The 20,116-nt window shown below is 47.7% G+C and overlaps 1 protein-coding gene and 1 non-coding gene across 9 annotated transcripts in view; one reads left to right on the forward strand and one right to left on the reverse strand.

Annotated features, from left to right (window-relative positions):
- Positions 1–20,116, forward strand: part of CLASP1 (cytoplasmic linker associated protein 1) — a 233,057-nt gene that overhangs the window by 33,176 nt on the left and 179,765 nt on the right. For all 8 annotated transcript variants that reach the window (XM_065880867.1, XM_065880866.1, XM_065880865.1 and 5 more), the window contains exon 2: positions 18,851–18,929. In XM_065880867.1, the coding sequence (XP_065736939.1) occupies positions 18,851–18,929 (79 nt within the window). The remainder of the gene's footprint in view (positions 1–18,850; positions 18,930–20,116) is intronic.
- Positions 18,172–18,297, reverse strand: LOC136126179 (U4atac minor spliceosomal RNA). The gene has a single exon (XR_010656072.1). It is a non-coding gene; the product is annotated as a U4atac minor spliceosomal RNA (small nuclear RNA).

Consider the following 20,116-nt stretch of genomic DNA (forward strand, 5'->3'; position numbering starts at 1 on the left):
CTGTGGGAGAACCTTGAAACAGTTGCTTCCCAGGCACCTGAGCCATTGATGGGTGGGTTTCATCAGAATTGTTTGGTAGCTTGGATTAAACCAGTGAAATCTGAGAAGGGTGCTGGAGATCCATTAATAGGACACACAGCTGTCAATCTCAGAGAAGCCAAGGTCAGAGCTGGTGCTAATAACTCTTCCCGCAAGCTTCCCTTCCCAGAAACACCCCTGCAGGCCATCTTCTCTTGTGCTTTCTGGGAGTTTTCTCCTCAGATAAGAAAGGGACGGGGTGGGAGAGTTTGGGGTTAGCAGATGCAAACTATTATGTAGAGAATGGATGAACAACAAGGTCCTACTGTATAGCACAGGAAACTATAACTATATTCAATATCCTGTAATAAACCATAATGGAAAACAATATGAAAAATAATAGATATGTATAACTGAGTCACTTTGCTGTACAGCGGAAACTAACACAACATTGTAAATCAACTATACTTCAACTAAAAAAAAGAAAAGAAAAGAAAGAAACGGACCCCAGGGCTCTTGTTTAGTGCCTTCCCTGTGGGTGACTTGCGACAGGCTTTCCCAAAAGGGAAAGCAAGGACTTAGAACAAGTTTAAGAATCTCCTCCCTTCTCTCTGTGTATCAGGACTCTCAGTACTGCTGTAAACATCCAGACCCGGCAGGCCTGCTGGCCAGACCCATGAGCTGTGTTGGGCGTCACTCAGCGGGGGGCCGGCCGCGGGGAGGGGATGGCCCTACAGGGAGACGGGGCCCTAGGCCAGCCCGGCCCAGCCAGGACAGGGGGGACGTGGAAGGTCAAGGGGAGCTCGGGGGTGGGGGGGAGGCGGCTTGAGGGCAGGGCGTCAGTTGGCTGTGGACGTGGAGAAGCTTATTTCAAAGATCATTTAGAGAGGTTTTTAAAATTTAATTTTAAAAAGTGCGCCTCTTTCTGCAGGCGCACACCTGTGCCTATGGCTGTGCCGGTGCCCCTGGAGTCTGCGACAAGGTGGCTCAGGTAGCAGCTAAACACAGAGTGCTTTCGACACCTGTAGACGACTAGAGAAGGCGGTCACACCAGTTGCTAGCATTTGCTGAGAGCCGCGTGGTTTGGGGCATCGGGAGCAGAACAGGGCATCGCCCCGGCCTTGAGGGCCGCCTGCCTCAGGAGGCCATCTGTCCTTTTCGTCTGAGCCCATCCCCGTTTATGCCTGTTGTCCTGGTATCATTGTTAACAGCACCCCATTGACACCCAGAGTGCCCCAGTGTGGAGAAATTACTTGCTTGCCTTACTCGCAGTCTGGTGGCGAGAGGCTAATATGTAAACATTTATCTCATTACTGCTCATCTCACAATGAGCCTGACGTGCAAAGGGGCCTAGTCTGGCCGGTCGGTAGACCCCCTCCCCTGCCCGCCCCTGGCACCTCCCTCGTCTACCTACTTTCTGCTTCTCTCCCACAGTCCCGAACCCTCCCTGCCTCATAGCTGCCCACACAGGGCCCAGAACTTGCTCAGCGTCCGGGAGGATGGGCGCGCATCCCCACTGGAGCCCCTTTGGAGCAGACTGTGGGGTGCGGCCTCCCCTCTCTTTTCTTCTTCTGGAATTGTCTTTGGGGAGAATTTTCATTTACCGATGGCCGCTTGAGTGCCCCCTAGTCCCCCAGTTCTCTAGGGTATTTTGGAAAGAGCCTTCTGTGCTTCGATGCTGTCATTTTTATGGGCTGCCAGGAGGAGAGGTGGATACGCATGCGTGCTTGGGGTCCTGCCTTCAGCTTGGCACGCTGCTGGGCCCCGCTTCCTACTTGCCTCCACCCCTGGGAAGGAGACACAGTGCCATAGGAGGGGCTGGGCTGTGGAGCCCCCCTAGACCTGGGCGTCAGGACAGGCGGTAAGGCAGCCCTGAGATGGGGAAGCCGAGCACAGGATGGCGTCCGAGGCCCCTTCTGCCCGCATCCTTCAATAATCGCTCCGCAGTGATTTTGAGTTAGGGAGATGCCCTGATTGTAGAAGCCAAACCGCTTTAGGATTATGATAGGCGATGGTCTCTGGTGGTGGGCTAGAGATGAACTGACAATGTCTTAGAACAGAATGGGAATCCTAAAGGAGCCTTTGTGGAAGAATGGATACATGCTGGCTTCTCTCTTTCTTTTGTTTTTCATCATTGCCTCTGGGCAGATAGTGAATTCCTCATTTGAAATAATTCCATTGTGAACTTTTCATTTTCATCCCTCACCCTTTTTGATTTGTTTATTTTCCCCCAGGTGTGGTCCTGCCTACTTTGGAAATTTGGAATCACAATTAGATATGAGTAGGAGGTGGTACAGAAGAAGCTGGCTTCCCCAGAGCTGAGAATTCACCCCCAGTTCCCGGGGCCTTTTGTTTTCTAAGAGGCTGGAAGTTAGAAGAAATTAGAGCAGCAAGTTTTTTTTTTGATTTCTCTGTCCTGCCTTTAAGGTTTCTACACTAGAACAAGTTAGCTTATTTTTCATAAATGAATTCATTAAGTGTGCAGGCGTGTATATTTTTTTACTTTTCGGCGAGGCCGCCGTGCCTTGTGTTTGAAAACATGAATGAACTTGCCGAGCGGAAGAGGAGGGGCTTGACCCACAGGGGCGGCTTCTGCTGGTTCTTCCCGCCTGCTCTCTCTCTACGCTGTTACTTGCCCTCTGATAACATCACCTGGCTCTTACCTGCCTCTTTTTTCCAAGGTGATGTAGGCATTCCCAGCAAATCATCAGACAGTCATTTTACAGCAGAGGAAGGAACTGACACCCGGGAGGGACTAGGAACTCCCTTTCCAGATTCTGAAAACGCAAAATTAAACAAAGGCAGGAAGGATTCCCTGTACCCAGCCGAGTCACTGAGAGCCAACACTTAAAAACAAAACCCAAACAGCAGTGAAACCCCAGAGGACAAAGCCCAGCTTAAGCGAAGCTTGCCTGTCGTGTTTCTGCACTCGTGTTTGATCCCTTAGTAAATAATTGAAGAATTTGGGACAGTTCCAAAACGGAAACGTTTCCCAGTCATATCCATCTGAGAGTGTTTGGAGGAGCTGTTCAGTATTCCACCCAGTTGAGTTTTTGTGGAGGGAAAAAAAGGACTCAGTGTTGTAGCAACTCTGTCATGTTCTAGCCCGACTCTGGCTTTGGAGTTTTTGTTCTTTGCTGGGTGACTAGATAAATTAGTGAAAGGCAGAATACAGGGGAAGGAGGAGGGGTGTAGTGGGGAGAACCAAATGTACTGACTGCCTGGTTCAGTGTCGTGTGCTAAGTATCAGTACGTTCTCTGAGTCAGCTCCTCCAGTCCTGGGAAGGGCGCACATCTCCCGCAAATGTTCAACAGCGCAGGAGGGCAGGTGGTTACAGTCAGGCCAGGTCCCTGGGCTGTGTCCAGTCCTGGACTTTGCTCTAAGGAGACAGAGGAGGCCACCAGCTTGTCAGGCTCTTGCACTAGAGTCCATAGAAAAGCAATCTATTTTTTTGGGCTTCCCTGGTGGCGCAGTGGTTAAGACTCCGCCTGCCAAAGCAGGGGACACGGGTTCGAGCCCTGGTCCGGGAAGATTCCACATGCTGCGGAGCAGCTAAGCCCATGAGCCACAACTACTGAAGCCCGTGTGCCTAGAGACCGTGCTCTGCAACAAGAGAAGCCACTGCAACAAGAAGCGCACGCACCGCAACTAAGAGTAGCCCCTACTCACCGCAACTAGAGAAAGCCTGCGTGCAGCAGCGAAGACCCAACGCAGCCAAATAAATAAATAAATTTATTTAAAAAATATCTATTTTATATTGCAACCCATAAGAACACCTTAGGATTCAGAGGACAGACGCTCCACCCTGAGAGAAACCCCAGGACACAAGAACACCTTGTCTCACGTGAGGCCCTAACAGAAATGAAACCTTCCCTCATGAAAACCACTTCCCCTCTGCTTTTAGGATACCTGTGCCAGCAGACAGGTAGCGACCCCGACCCTCGTGGGTAGATGTGCCAGTCATGGGAAGAAACGGGTGATTTTCCACAAAAAAAAGGACAGTGAACATATTAATTATAGCTTTAGAAAACCCTTTAGACACCAGCATTATCCTTTATTTCAGAAGCCTGGACTCGCCCTTATGTCATCTGCAAGTGCTTGTCTTATTGTCTCTGAGTTTTCCTTTGACGTTGGTGGTACGAGACCAGTGCCCCTCAGGATTCCCTTTTAAGTCACTGCAGTATTTAGGGTGGGGGAGGAGGGCCTTAGGATGGGGTGTGTAGCCAGGGATTCTTCTTCCCAGAGCCTTAGTCACGAGTCTCACTCCTAACTCGGGAGAGATGGATCTCAAGGATCAAAGACATAGGCACCTGTAAAGTTTTCCTTTTTTTTTTAAAGTTGATTTACAATGTTGTGTTAATTTCTGCTGTACAGCAAAGTGATTCAGTTATACACATATATATTTATATATATATACATTCTTTTTCATATTCTTTTCCATTATGGTTTATCACAGGATATTTATCATAGTTCCCTGTGCTGTAGGACCTTGTTGTTTATCCATTAAAAAAAGATAAATTAATTCATTTATTTATTTTTGGCTGCATTGGGTCTTCGTTGCTGCACGGGGCTTTCTCTAGTTGCGACGAGCAGGGGCTACTCTTTGTTGCTGTGCGCAGGCTTCTCATTGCGGTGGCTTCTCTTGTTGTGGAGCACGGGCTATAGGCGTGCAGGCTCAGTAGTTGTGGCTCGTGGGCTCCAGAGCGCAGGCACACGGGCTTAGTTGCTCCACGGCATGTGGGATCTTCCCGGACCAGGGTTCGAACCCGTGTCCTCTGCATTGGCAGGCGGATTCTTAACCACTGTGCCACCAGGGACGTCCCTGCTGTTGGTTTCTAATCGGATACTTTTGATTTGTTGAAAGATGTTTCCTCCAGTTCTTTAGTTGCTGATAGATCATAATCATAATCAAAAGCAGAAATGAGAGTTAAAGCTTTTATTTTTCTTCATTTCCGCGAGGTGTTTTTATTCTGGTGCTGGGCCTTGTTACCTCATTTTTCTTCCTGGGATTCTCCCTCTTCTCGGTGCCCTTTCCTACCTACACCTTTATTGTCCATAATTTCCCTTCTCCCATTCCCCAGAACAATCCAGGGCATCCTAATCCATTTATTTTACACATATTTTGGGTGTTTATGATAAGGAAGTCTTTTAAATTTTGTGATGGACAACGAGAGCATTCCAGTTGTGTTAAGATTTCTGGGGGTTGGTTGCAAGTGGCCATCAGCATACCCTAGCTCCTGACACCTGCCCAGTAAAAAGAACTGTCAAAACTGGTTTAAGACACTGACTGCGGTTAATTCCCCGGGTTTCTGTCTGCCGCGTCACACTCGGGCAGGCCTTGGATCATCAGGCTTTGGATACCGCATTTTAGCACCTCTCCCAGCATCCTCTAGCTCCTCCTCTGTCCTTTGTGGTGTGACCTGAAATGCCTATCAATGATAGACACATTCCCTTAACTTCTGAATCTCCTCCTTCAGTCTATAAAATAGGCTCACGTGTCTACCATTCGAAGAAGAAACAACCGCCACCTTTACTTGACCAGCAGAGTCTTCAGGCTGCCATACTGAGTTTTGCCTGCACTTGGACTTTCCCACATTCGGTCTCGACCCGACATCCCCGTCACTCTTCGTTCCACATGTCTGACCTCTCCTCCCATGAACTTGCGGATGGACTAAGGAATTGCCAAAGCCAGAGTTCTTTCCACTCTGATCTTATGTGACTTCTTACCTGATCAGGCCCCACTGGGGACGCTGTCTTCTTCACTGGCTTTTGATGCCACCTGAGTGAGTTCTTCTTCCAGCAGCTCTTCTTCATCTACTTCGTGGATACCACCTCCTCCAGCCCTTGCAGACGTGGGTGTTCATCAGGATGCCAGCCTCAGTCTTCCCTCCGCGTGCTGCGTGTTCTCACTGGTGACTCTCATTCCTGTACGTGTTCCCAGACCCATATCTGCACCCTACACTTCCCTCCTGGGCTTCAGGTGGCAGACACGTGCCTGCAGGATATTTCTGTGTTGATGTCCCATCAGGCCCGGAGCGCAATGTGCCAGAAACAGTTCAGCTCCTTCTGCTGTCACACAGACCTGCCCCCAGCCCCCCCGCCTCATCTTGGGGTATGACACAACCATCGGCTTTGTTGCGCAGCCCAGAAACCCGCAGTCTCCGTCCTTGTTGCACCCAGAGTCCTCCCTGCCTCCAATTCGTGCTCCCCACGTTTGCAAAAATGAGCTTTCAAAACTGCAGATATATCCGTTTCACACTCCCCTATCCTTATCCCTGTCCTCTTTCCATCCCATCCCCTTTTTTCTTCCAAACTTTCAAATCTTTCAGTGGTTCCCCAGCACCTCAGTATGAAATTTCTAAGTTCTTAGGATGCTCAGAACTTTGTTTCCTTCCAGACTCTATAAAGTTTTTGGATTTCTCTCTTATTAGTGGGATTGGATACGTTTCCTTAACTTTGCATGTGATCCTTGCCCAGTTTTGTAGAGTTTTGCGAGCTTTTAGAATGAATTGGGAATCTTCTACCTCTCAGTGCTAGAATGTTTGTGGGTGGAGATGTCACTTGTAACAGGGTTGAAAGGAAAAATGGTTTCTTCTGGTTTGACCGTGGTGGGCACAGCCACGGCACCAATAGAGACGATGCTATTTTGGACTCGGTGTTGTAGTGAGGAAACAATTGCAGGGGGGAGATTAAACACTGCAGATGGTGTAAACCATTTTACAGCTCACATACCTACAGGCCTTCTATTTTTGATTTGTCCCTTGGTTTGCCCTGCACATACTCTTAAAATTAAAAAAAAAATTTGTGTTAAAATATACATAACATAAAACTTAGCCATTTTAACTGCTTTTAGTTGTACAGCTTAGCGGCTTTAAGTGTATTCACGGTGTTGTCCAACCATCACCACTGTCCATCTCCAGAACTTTTTCATCATCCCAAACTCATCCATTAAACAATAACTTCCCATTTCCCCCTCCCACCAGCCGCTGGTAGCCACTACTTTCTTTCTGTTTTTCTTTAATTGAAGTGTCGTTGATTTACAATATTAGTTTTAGGTGTGCGGCATACACTGTTCTACTTTCTGTCTCGAAGAATCTGCCGTTTCTTGGCACATCCTATATCTGGAGTCACACAGTATGTGTCCTTTTGTGTCTGGTTTATTTCACTTGCCTTAACGTTTGCAAATACTCTTGAACTTGATTTTTTACCTGGGAACGAAGGGGAGGACAGGGCCACGTTTACTATGTGTGGTTCACTGTGGCATGTCGTTGAAATTGATTGCTTCAGTAATTTTCCCAGTCACCTGCAGAAGGGGGTATTAGGTATCCCATTTTACAGATGCATATATGGAGTTTGAGACGTTAACATTCTTGAGGGCCCATGGCTAGGAACCATGGTGGTGCCATGTTTTGAACCCAGTTTTGTCTGACTCCAAAGCCTACTTACTTTATTCTCTGCTGCTTGGATCTCCACCCCCGCCCTCACCCCGACCCCACCCCATACTGGGTTTCTGATGATGGAGCATTCTGCTGGGCTTGTCCTGAACTGTGTGGCCTGCACATCTTAACCGGGTGTGGTTCACACCTTGCCTATCTCCATCACAGTGACCTGAAAGCTTTCCCCTTGAGTTCAGACAGGATGGCCGTCGGCTACTGTGGGTAGTAGTTTTGCTGATTGGTACAGTTCAGTGAATTGATTTTTCCATAAAATGTTCTTCAGATACCTAGCCTTGTGGAAGCTTTGTTCACAAGATCATTCTTACGAAGCACCCTGAGCAGAGTGTGATGGAATTTGGCTAGCTCTGCAATGGAGTCTGAGGGACTTGGGAATATGTCGTTTTAGCTGTCCCTTTTCCCTTGATTGCAGTACGACGCTTCCTAAAAAGTGGGACCTGGAGGGTTTCTTTCTGTTCTATTGTTCCCTCATTTCCCATCAGGGTGAGGTAAAATTCCTCACAGTTGAGGCCACCTTCACTTTTTAGACGAGTGGGCTTCATAGTGGGCACAGGGTGGGCCCTGGCACTGCAGTATTTTCCAAGTGAGAAATAAAGCAAATTGATGGGATTCATTCATTTATTCAACAAATAAGGTTCTGGACAATAGCAATGAGTATAACTAGATACAAATTCCTTTCTTCATGGAGCTTACTTCCCCCATGAGGGAAAGAACCCATAAGCAAGTCAACTGAGTGAGTTTTTATAGACCACTGGGAAGTGAGAAGTGCTTTGGAGAAAAGTAAAGCCGAGTGGGCCGAGGGCGTGCGTGCACGCCCATGATATTCAGTAGGGTGGTCGGAGCGGGCCTGGCTGAGAACATGGCACTGGGACAGAGACCGGGTGGGATGTTGGGACGGGCTGGGTGGCAGCCTTGGGGAAGGGCATTCCAGGCAGAGAGAGTGTCTGGCATAGGGAGGGAGCAGCTGGGAGGCCAGTGAGGGGAGGGGGCGGCCATCGGGGAGACCAGTTCTTACACAACATGGAGCCATTGGCGGGTTTTCAACAGAGGACATGCTATGACTTAACTTTTAGATGGACATTCTGGTCGCGTGGTGAGAATAGACGGAAGGGAGCCCGGGGTGGAAGGAAGGATCCAAACAGGGTAGAGTGACGGTGCTTTGCTGTTGGCCATTGTGTTTGGGGCTGTTCACTGGAGCGCGAAGCTCGTACCATTCACATTATTCCCTCTCTTACCCAGGCACCCCCAACCACTTCCTCCAAATTTGCTGGCATCATGGTCGATGCTGGTGATTCAGAAATGATGGAGATACGGAACCTGTCTTTAGGGAGCACTCAAGCTAGGCTTTAGGCACTAGAGAAACAGATGGTTTAACAAACCAGAGGTCGCAACCGCTACAAGAGCAGTGTGCGGTGGGTGTGCGGGACGTACCGCCTTCCGTCCCGGGCTACTGGGTATAGGCGGGAGGGTGCTGGAGCAAGTGATGCTTGAAGTGAGCCTTGAGAGGCACGAGAGTGACACAGAGAGAAAGCACAGTGCTTCAGGCCGGGACCCGTGTCAGTGAGAGCTGGCACATTCGGGAAAGCTGTGGGTGATGACTGGCCCACAGAGCGAATTGAGGTGTGTGGACTGTGGGCTCTTCAGAGCGTTCTCCGCAGCACCGATGGGCCTCTTGGCCCACGCAGGCTGCACTGCTTCCCATCACAACTCAGCTCCCGACCCAGCTGTTGGCCTTGCTTCCTTCTGCCGCAGGCACCACTTCAGGATCATTTCCGGATAGATAGATAACAAATACCTACCTTTGGCAGGTGTAATGAATTCTTCTTCCACAGTCCAGTCACCAGAAAGATCAGAGTAGAGTGCTTTTAAAACAAGTAACTGATTTTTCTTTTACAGCTCTATCGAGGTATAATTTACCTGTTAATCATACAGTTCAGTTATTTTTTAGTAAATTTATGGAGTTGTACAGCCATCACCGCTATCCACTGTTAGAGCGTTTGCCCATCACTCGGAAAGATCCCTTGCCTGCGCCTGCAGGCATTCCCCACCCCCACCTGCAGTTGTAGGTGACCATTTCTCTACTTCCTGTCTCTGTAGATTTGCCTTTTCTGAGCATTTCGTATAAATGGGATCATACAATAGGTAGTCTTTTATGTCTGGTTTCTTTATCCTGTATTCAAGGTTCATGAATATTGTAGCATGCATCAGTACTAGTTTGTTCCTCTTCACTGTGAATGGTATTTGATTGTGTGGATGTACCACATTTTGTTTCTCTGGTCATCAGTTGATGGGTGTTTGGATTATTAGCACTTCTGGGCTCTTAAGAGTGATGCCCACTTTTTTGCCAGAAGGGCATCTAGTAGGCCGAGGGTTCTCTGGGGAAGGTGCACACGAGAGCGATTTCGGTTTGGGAAGTGTCCTTACAAACTTAACTGTTCTTGCCTCGCCCTTTTGGAAGACTGGTGGAGTAATGAATGTTATTGGAGCCACGTAGTAGCTGAGTGGCCTTGCCCAGTTGCCTGTTTCCTTAGCTGGGAGGTGGGGATGCTTATAGGTGCAGTGCTTGGTACAGGGTATCGTGAGGATTCAGTGAGATAATAGGGAGAATATGTGCAAGGTAATGGTTAATTTTCCCCATGAGCCCCCCAGCCGCCAACACCCACCCGTATGCTGCCCCTGGGGAAGTGCTTGGGCATGAGAGGGGCTGTGTTAGGACCGCCCCGCTTCGAGTGGTCTGTGGTCTTTGGAGAGAGGTGTGGAGTGCCCGTGAAGTAGAGGGCCAGGGAGGAGCCCAGAGGCTGGAAGAGCTCCCGGGAGGGGAGCGGGGTGGGGGGCTCTTAGGAGACCCCGTAGGCCTGGCTGACTGGCTGGCTGGAGGAGAGGAGTGGGGAGGTCAGCTTAGAAGCTTATTGGGAGAATTTTAAAAGCCCACGTGGAAGACTTGGGTCCTTGTTTAATCCCTTGGGCAACCATGAATGCTTTGGTGCCTGATCTCACGTTTATGAGATGCGTCTGGAGGAGGGAGGTTGCAGATTTAGGGGTCTTTGGCCGGATTCCACCCACGAAATGTGTTTTTGGGCTCCCCAGTCCTTTAAATTCATTCAAAAAGTTGCCCGTGTTTAAAATCTGGCCATCTGGCCATGCTGGCTTCAGTTCCCACCTGGTGTCATGTGAGCAGGGCTTCCCAAGGAGTCCGGGTTTCCGTGGTTAGGTGCCGCCTCATCTCTCCCTGCTTGAGTTGCGGCCGTGGGTCTAGAGCTGCGCTGGATGGCACGGTGGCCTTGAGCCCCGTGCGGCTGTAAAGTTACATTAAGGAGCTCGATGGTTTAAGCTAAATTTAAGATTCTTTTCCCCATTCACACGAGCCACATTTCACTTGCTCAGTAGCCATATGTGGCTAGTGGCTGCTGATTTGTACAGCACCAATCTGGGACATTCCTGTCACTGCTGAACATCGTATGGGGCTGGTCCAGATCTTTGAACAAAGGTTACTGACTCTGCCTCGCACTGTGTTCAACCCCGGCCTCCTGGGCTCGCTGGGCCTGTTGCTGCTCGTGTGTGAAATGAAGTGGTTTGATGACGGATGATCCTTTCTAATGGTAAGACCCTGGTGTATGGGCAACAACAGGTAACAAGCCTATCACTTCGTGAGTCCCGTTAATCTCACATTAAGTACTTATATTTTAACAGACTTTTGTGGCTCAAAAAGTGTCTCCGGCGGCCATTCCAGAAGAGGGATTTAAAAAGTCAGCGGCCCAGAGGCATCTGGCTGGCACGAGTGTCCCAGGAGTCGCTGGGTGAAGCTGTGAAGGACAGCATGCTTGTGTGGACAGTTCTGCTGTCTCGCATGAACGCACAGGGTCACCGACTTTGTCACACTCTTCTTGGGTATCTGTGTTGTGCTTTTATTCTTGGGATTGAAAGTGAGTGCACCGTAAGAGTACTAATTGATTTCCCCCTTACTTAGTAAGGTTGCAGTGTAGAGTCTTAAAACGACAAAAAAATGTATAGAGTCAGCAGCCTGTGGCCCCATAGGGCACCTAGTGCATTATGGTAAAAATAATGCTAGTCGGGTGTACAGTGTGTGCTCTTTTTCAGAACTTGTCCTGAGGAGATAAGTGCACGTGTGCGGAAGTGTGTACCCATCACAGTGTTGATTAAGATAATGACTGTGGGTAGGGGCTTGGCGGCTCCGTTTAGTGATTATGGTGCCTGCACACAATGGGGTATCATCCAGCCACTGAAAATGGGGTGGAGATCTGTATGTATAGATCCGGGGCGATTTCCGTGGCATACGAACCGTTTCTGTAGAACTCACAGCACACACGTGTGCACACGTGTATATGCGAGATGTCTTGAGGGACAGTCATCAGAATGTTGACAGTTGGGTGATGAGATTTCAGGCGCCCTCACTTTCACCTTTGGGGTTGTGCCCCCTCGGACTGTTCCTCTCTTTGCTCAGTAGGCTGTGCTTTTTTGTTTTTTGAAAGTGCTGCTGTCATAAAGAAGGGAACAAACACTTACTGAGTGCCTACTGTATGCCAGCCATTTTGTTAAAACTCTTTTTTTTTTTTTTTTGCGGTACGCGGGCCTCTCACTGTTGTGGCCTCTCCCGTTGCGGAGCACAGGCTCTGGATGCTCAGGCTCAGCGGCCATGGCTCACGGGCCCAGCCGCTCCGCGGCACGTGGGATCTTCCCGGACTGGGGCACGAAGCCGTGTCCCCTGCATCGGCAGGCGGACTCTCAACCACTGCGCCACCAGGGAAGCCCTAGAATTTCTTTCTTTGATCATCGAGCAGATGTTATACCGTGGAGAGAGAACTGTGGTTGGTTCCATTTTGGTGCTTTGACTTGTGGTTTAGAAAGTAAGTAAGGCAGAGACTAGGTCCAAGCCACTTGTCACAGACTTTTATATATAGGTCAAGTGGTCCAGGGTCACTCCCACTTTTCTAGTTTTTAAAACCTTTAAAAAAATTGTGAGCTGTATTTAGAAAGTGCATAAAATGCAAATGCACAGTTTAATGAGTTGTAAAGCTAACAGCTCTTTAATTGCCACTCGGGACAAGAACTGGAACATTGCCAGCACTCCCCGAAGTTACCACTCTCCTGACTTGTATGGTATCACTCTCTTGCTTTTCTTTTTTAGTTTTATCATCTAAATATGCACCTTAAAATTATAGTTTATGTTTGCTTGTTGTTGGACTTATACAAAAGTGTATATACAGGCCTTTTCACTCATTATTATAGATTTATCTCTGCTGTTGAGCGTAGCTTTGATTCATTTATTTTGATTGATTATTGTATTCCCTGGCATGAAAACCACAACTTTCACATTCTACAGTAGATGGACACATGGATTTCTAGTTTTTGGCTATTACGAATGGGGCTGCTCTGAGCATTTTTGTGCATTTCTCCTGTTGTACACGTGCATGCGTTTCTGTTGGGCATATTCCTAGCAGTGGAATAGCTGTATCTCCAAATTTGGGAGATATGCCAAGATGTTTTCTGAAGTGTTGGTTGTACCAGTTTACATTCTACCAGCCCAAGTTTCCATGGTAACACGTTCTTGTCAACACTTGGTCTTGTCGTTCTTTAATTTTAGCCATTCAGGGAGTATGCAGTAGTGTGTCATTGTATTTTAGTTTATGTTTCTCTGATGAGTAATGGAGGTTGAACAACTTTTCATGTACTTAGGAACATTGATATCTTTTGTGAAGGGCCTGTTCAAATATTTTGCCCATTTTTCTACTGGGTTGTTTGGGCTTGTAGGTGATCTGTATATTTTCTAGAATCAAGCCTGTTGTTGCTTATTTGTCTTATAAATATCTCTTTCCAATGTGACTTGCCTTTTAACTTTCTTAGGGTGCTTTGGTATACCACAGTTCTTAATTTTAACTTGGTCCAGTGCATCACTCTTTCTTTTAACGGTTTATGTTTACTGTGTCCTGATACTTTCTCCTATCCTGGGATCATGCAGCTGTTTTCCTGTGTCATTTGCTAAAAGCTTTATTGTTTTGTTTTCCACACTTATATCTATACCAGGAGTTCATCTTTACGTATGGGGTGAGAGAGGAGTTAGTTTCTGTTTTATTCTAGATAGATACTCAGTGGGCCCAGGGTTCTCACTCCTCTGTAGTGCACACTTTGTCATAAAGAAGGTGCCCATATATGCATGAGTCTGTTTCTTTATTCTGTTCTGTTGCTATATTTGTCTTTTCTTGAGCCGATAGCACATTCTTGCTGTTTTATAATAAATCTTGATATCCCATGGGAGCGAGTTTCACCAGCTTGTGTCCTGCCATTTGCATTTCCACATAGATTTTGGAATCAACTTGTGAACTTCCTAAAGAAAAATTATAGTTGGGATTTTGAGTGGAATTTTATGTATAGATCAATTTGGGGAAAATGGAAATTTTGCAATACTGAGTATTTCAGTCTGTAGCTTCTCTCTGTTTATTTTGGTCATCTTTAATTTTTCTTTCTTTTTTTTTAATCATTCCATAGCTTTTGGGGTAGAGATTTATTTTGGCTAGATTTATTCCTAGGTGTTAATTTTTATGCAATTAAGAATGGAAAGTTAAGATTTCCTTTTTTGGCTTGTTGTTGGTATAGAAATGTAATTGTTTTTTGCCGGGGGAGGGTACATTGACTTTGTATTAATCAGTCTTGCTAAACTCACTTATTTTATAATATACCTGTAGATCTTCTGGATTTTCTACTTACAATTTCCATTCGTAATGACAGTTTAGCTTCTTCTCTATGAGTTTTATACCTTTAATTTTTTTCTTGCCATAAAGCTTTAGCTAGGACCAGTGTTGAAAAGAAATTGCAGAATGGATGTTTTTGTCCTGTTCCCCATATCAAAGGGAAAACTTGCAGTATTTCATCAAGTGTGGTGCTTGGTTTGATACTTGGATCAAAATTTGGCTCTTTCCACCTTTTAGCTGTTGTGAATAATGTCGCTCTGAGCGAGTGTACAAGTATCTGTTGGAATCCCTGCTTTCACTCCTTTTGGGTTTATAGCCAGAAGTAGAATTGCTGGATCATACGGTGATTCTGTGTTTAATTTGGGGGACCTGCACACCGTTTCCCACGGGGACTGCACCACTGTGTATTCCTACCAGCAGTGAACGCACAAGAGTCCCAGTTTCCCCACATCTTCACCCACAGTTGTTTTCTGTTTCTGTTTTTTGGGGGATAGTAGTGACCCAGATGTGTGTCCACTATTGCTTCTTGCCTAGCGTTGCTGACCTCTCCTTTTGAACTCCTTTTCAACTTATGTTAGTTCTGTTTTTCTCTATCTTTGGTCTCTTACCTCCTCTTTTGAATTCTCCATCCTTTTGTCTCTCTGGGCTTCATTCTGGATTTTTTTCTGCAGACTCAGTTTCCTGTTTACTTCTCCCTTCGTCTATATCTAGTGTGTTTTTAAGCCCATCTATCGAGTACTTAGCTTTGGATTTCTCTCTCCCCAATTTTAATCATGTGTTTTGTTTTCTTATACATAGTAAGAATTGTTATTTTAACATCTGTTTCTAATTATTCTCATACGCATAGTTCATATGGATCTTTGTTTCTGCTAGTTTTCATTTACAGTTGTCCTGTGTACCTGGTTGTCTTTGGTTGTGTTTTGGACATTGTATTTGAGAATTGTCTACAGAAGTAAATTGAAGACTAGACGAGGATTATATACTCTCCAACCAGAAATGATTTGTGTTTTTATCTGCCAGGGGCTTTAGGGCACCAGCAATCTAATAAGATCATTTCTATCTGCTGTGAGGGATTGGCATTTTTCTGGGTCACCCAGATTCTTGGAAGCTGGCCTGCAGTACATCTGGAGGCTGTTTTATTTCCAATTCACTCTCCAAGTGTATAGCCATTTGGATTTCCAACCCAAGGTATAGGGGTTTATCTGGGCCACTAGTCTTCTGAGGGCTCTGGAGTGCATGTTCTAGATAATGTGGTTATCACAAGTAATCAATCCTCAGTGTTGCCCCGTCCCAGTGTATAAATGGCCCTAGGGCAAAAGTAGACCATTTGCTGTAGGCTCATCTCTCTGGATTTTACTTTTCTTATGTTTTATGAGCCGGTAGTTCTTCTGTGCCTTCTTAGTTCTCTGATGTTTCCAAGAAGATGTTCTTTTATATGATATCCAGCATTTGTAGTTGTTTTTAGCATGAGGGGTGGTCTGAGTTACTTAGCCACTATTACCTCCTTTTAAAAGCATCTTTTAAAAGTTATAAAGGAACTGTGTTGGACCTTGAGAACACATCTGTTCTAATTCATCACTAGTCAATAAAGTAGGGCTTTATTGGTCACTTACCATGAACCCGGTATTGTGCTATATGTTACAGAAGTTTTGAGGAAATACAAGGCATGGTATTTCTTACATTCAAGGAGTTTAGCTGGGGACACAAGCGTAAACTCAGAAAATTAAATAGAATATTGGAGGAGGTGCTCAAGCGTCATACAGAGTTGATGGCTTAGTGAAAACTACGGGCAGAGTGGTGGTGTGAGCCTGGCCCTCTCTCTGCTGCTGTCCCCTCCGTCCTAGCCATCTTCACCATGGTGGGCACCATGGTGTCACTCCCCCTTCACATTCCAGCTCTGTGGTGGCTCCCCCACTGTGTTCGGGACCTAGCTGCGGCCCTTCCCGAGCTTCCTCCCTGGCCCCTCCCCCGCACCCATTCCCCTCCTCCCACCCCATGTGCTCTTCTCTCTGCGGGGAGGTCTTCTCTTCCTTTGGCGTGAGGCTAGGTCTTCAAAGCTTATGAGCCTGGTGCAGTGAAAGCCTTTCTGGGAAGCCTCCTCTGGGAATCGACCCCAGTCCCTGTCCCCGGGACTCATAGGCGTGGCCTCCACTGACCTGAATCAGTACCTATTTCCTCTGGCAGGGGCAGTGACAGTGCTTCGGTGCTAACAGCCAACAAGTGGAATGGTCGGGCCCTTTCCCCTACGAGGTAGCTGTTACTCTTTCCCCCATTTAACAGGTCAGAAAACTGAGGCACAGTGAGGCTTCACAGCCCCTAGTTAGAGTGGTCTTCTAGGCAATGACTTCACTCATTTATCCCTCTCTTCACTAGGGAAACAGGAGCATAGAAGGGCCTGAGCTGTGAAGATAAACATGCATGGTAGTGGTTCCTTTCCTGCCCCAGTGGGGCTGTGGCTAAGGGAGAACTGGACAAGTGTGTGCGGTAGTTGATTCTGTTGTGAGGGTGCCTGGACTGTGCTCCAGCCACTGCGGTCCTAGTGCTCTGGAGCTCGGCTGCATCAGTCAGCCTCGTCTTCCCGGACCGTCTGTGGATTCCCCAGTGTCTCTGGGTGGGACTGTTGGGGAACGTTGCGGTCTAGGATTTAGCCAGGGCTGCCGTGGTTGGACCTGCTAGCAAACCTTGATCCTGGAAAAGCTTAAAGTCTGTTTCCCCCAAATTCCACGAGTAGGTAAACCGACATGGGCTGGCATATGTGAAAAGGCCATAGTCCTCTTGCAGCTAAGTCTTGAGGGATTATACTTAAGGCAGGTATTAATAGTTCTACCACGAGGAACACTCCCCTCTCCGACCAGTAGTGCATCCAGACCAATGCTTAGGATTTCATCAGGAAAAGGCCAGTTCCACATCATTGAGAGGCTACTCTTCTTATAAAATAAAATTTTAGAACAGTTTTGCATTGACAGAAAAATCCCATTATATCATTCACCTCTAACACTGGTGGGGTATATTTCTTAAACCCAATAAAGAAAGACTGACAGATTATTATTAACTTAATGTCCATAGTTTGTTCAGGTCTTAAGTTTTACCTGACGTCCTTATCATCCCAGGATATTACACTCCACTTTATTATTGTGTCTCCTAGGCTCCTCCTTTTGGCTGTGACGATTTGACTTTCCTTGTCTTTGACGACTTCAAGTGTTTTGAAGTGTACTGATTAGGTGTCTTGCAGGATGTCTGTTGGGATCGAATGTGGGCTTCTGAGTTCTTATGCGAAGGACCACAGACCTTCTAATCACATACGAAGTAGGTCCTGCCGACGTGATTTTGTGGCTGTTGGTGTTGACTTTGCTCATGTGGTTGAGATACCGTTTCTGAGGCTTTTTCTCGTCGTACGGTTAGTTACCCCCCTCCACCTCTACGTTGTATTCTTCGGAAGAAGAGTTAAAACCTGGTACCTAGTCGTCCGTAGCTCATAAGTCATTATTTTAAAGTGTTTTCCACCGTACCATTACAGACACAAAAACCTGTCGAACGACAGTTGTTTCTTTAAGAAACGTTAAGAGGTGTGTCTTAAGATTTTAATGTTGCCAATTCCTTGGAAGGATAGTGCCTGAACTGTGGTGACTAGCGGACAAATTTGGATTTACCTCCTTTCGAAGTGGTGAACTTAGAGCTGACCAGCAAAACCTAACGTTTTCGCTTTTATCGAAACGCAGGAGCAGGAAGGTACAAAAACTCTTGAGTGTTATTACTTGAGATCTTCTCCAGTAACTTCAGAGTAGCTCTCAAAATAAACTTACACAACGCAGAAGTGTGTCTACTGGCAGTGAATTTCCGCACGGCTCGCGCGGCGAAGGAGACCAAGAAATCTGAACTCTGTGGAAGCTGCTAGCGCCCCCTTAAAATACAAAACAGTTTTACAACGGCTTTAATACAGCTCGGAAAAACTGCTCTTGAACTTTGACCTCGTGGAAAAGAGAAAATTCTTTTTTCCAAAAATTGCACCGAGGTAAAGCGTAGCTTTACCAGGTGCGAGCGTGTTGCATAGGCGTTAGCAGTACTGCCCTCGCTAAACGCTCATCGGACAGTAGCGCAACCCCAAGAAAAGGATGGTTAGCGCCGGCGCTCTTCGCGCCGCGAGAAGCAGGCGCCAACACCGGGTAGGCTTGTGGCGACTAACCCGAGCATTCCACCGCAGCCGCCCGGCAGCCGGCGCACTTCTGCTGATCCTGGCTCCCGAAGCTCGCCACGAACTCCCCGTTTTCGGAGGCTTCGGAAGGTCGCAAAGGGGCCGCTCAGTGTTACCCAGAAGGCCACGCGCCAGCTGCGAGCTGATATGCATATGTACTCTCCGCCGGGGCGGGGCCTGCAGGGGGCGGGGCCGCAGCGCGCGCTCCCACCCTAGAGGGCGGGCGCCCAGGACTCAGGCCGAGGCGGTGGGGATTGATTCGTGTCTCGCCACCGACTATTTCGTGTTAGCGCTGTAAACAGCCCTTTCCGGCAAGCGGCCCCCCTCCTGACACCCGGCTTAACCCTGCGGGTCGGCGCACGCTCCGGCTCCCGGGCCGCGTCTGAGCCAGAGATGCGGAGGCGCCCCGGGAGCCGGCGGGCGAGGGCGCCGCGCCCCCCGCCGGCCGCTGACGGGGGCCCGCTGTTTGCCGTTGCAGGTGGTTCTCCTGGGCATGGACATCCTGTCCTCGCTGGTCACCCGGCTGCAGGATCGGTTCAAGGCACAGATCGGCACAGGTGAGCGCTCTCCTCCTCCAGCCCCCGGCCTTCGCTGGGTCTCGCCAAAGCTTCACTTGTCTGTACCCGCCTTACACCCTTACCCTCTAGTCCCCCACCCCCCAGCCCGCCCCCACCTCCTCCTGCATCTTTAGATGCCACGGCTGCCCCGTTGCCCTCGCCCCCCTCCTGGGCGTGGCCGGATCTGCCGCCTCCGCACACCTGCTGGCACCCCACTCCCATATCTTTCTGCTGGCTTCTTCCACCTCCCGGTTCTAGTACCAGCTATTACTTTGGTTTCTTCCAGTTAGCCATCAGGCTGTGGTGCCAACCAAGCCCTCCTTGTCCCTGACCCTTCCCTTTGAGAGGCATCGCTTTCTCTCTTTGAGAGTCCTGCAGGTCCGATTCAGCTGTATTGTTAACAGATTTTTGTTGCTATGACTGTTTACACTTTGGTTGTAGATGTCATTTCAGGTGTGTGGTAAATGATCACTCTTATTTTGAAGGGAGAGCAGTAAGTCAGAAAAATGAAATAAAAATAACCCCAGGTTCCGTAGATTAAGAGATGATTTAATTCCCGACCTCTGGGCTTTGATGATGACAATATAAACACTAAGCGTCTCTGTGCAGGCATTTCCTTGTAGAATTTCTCGGTTTCAATTGGTACACGTGTATTTGTTCTGTTAACCGTCTGGTCAGTGTGCACCTTTCGATAAAGTCATGAGCTCTTCCCACTCTGGTACAAACCGCCCATCTGCAAATAAAAAAATCCCTCTGAGGAATTTGATGTTTTAGTAGCGTTCCATTTCCCCCTAAATTAGCTGAATTGTTCAGGGCTATCTCTTGTAAAAGAAATGTTTATAGATTTTTAGAAGAAGCAAAGAAAATTGACCTCTGATACCCAGGTGCCCTTGGAGCAGTAGTGATGGCCCGCCCCCAGCCATATGGAGGAAGGGCAGAGGAAGGGCAGAGAGCTGCATTCTGTCTGATGAGCTTGGGTGGATGTGATGTAAAAGTAAAAAGAGATTGAGCCATATGCCTGTTCCTCCCCCGCTCTCCTCCCCACTCCCCCCGAGCAGACGTGCTGGAGCCCCTCTGTCTAACCTGGATTTCCTTTTGTGTTGACTCTTTCTTGCCAAGGTCTTCCATCGACATCCATGTTAATAGCATTTCAGTAGCTTAAAAACATGCTGGAAGCTGCCTAGAGG

Source organism: Phocoena phocoena, chromosome 7 (genome assembly GCF_963924675.1).
Source record: "Phocoena phocoena chromosome 7, mPhoPho1.1, whole genome shotgun sequence".
NCBI lineage: Eukaryota > Metazoa > Chordata > Mammalia > Artiodactyla > Phocoenidae > Phocoena > Phocoena phocoena.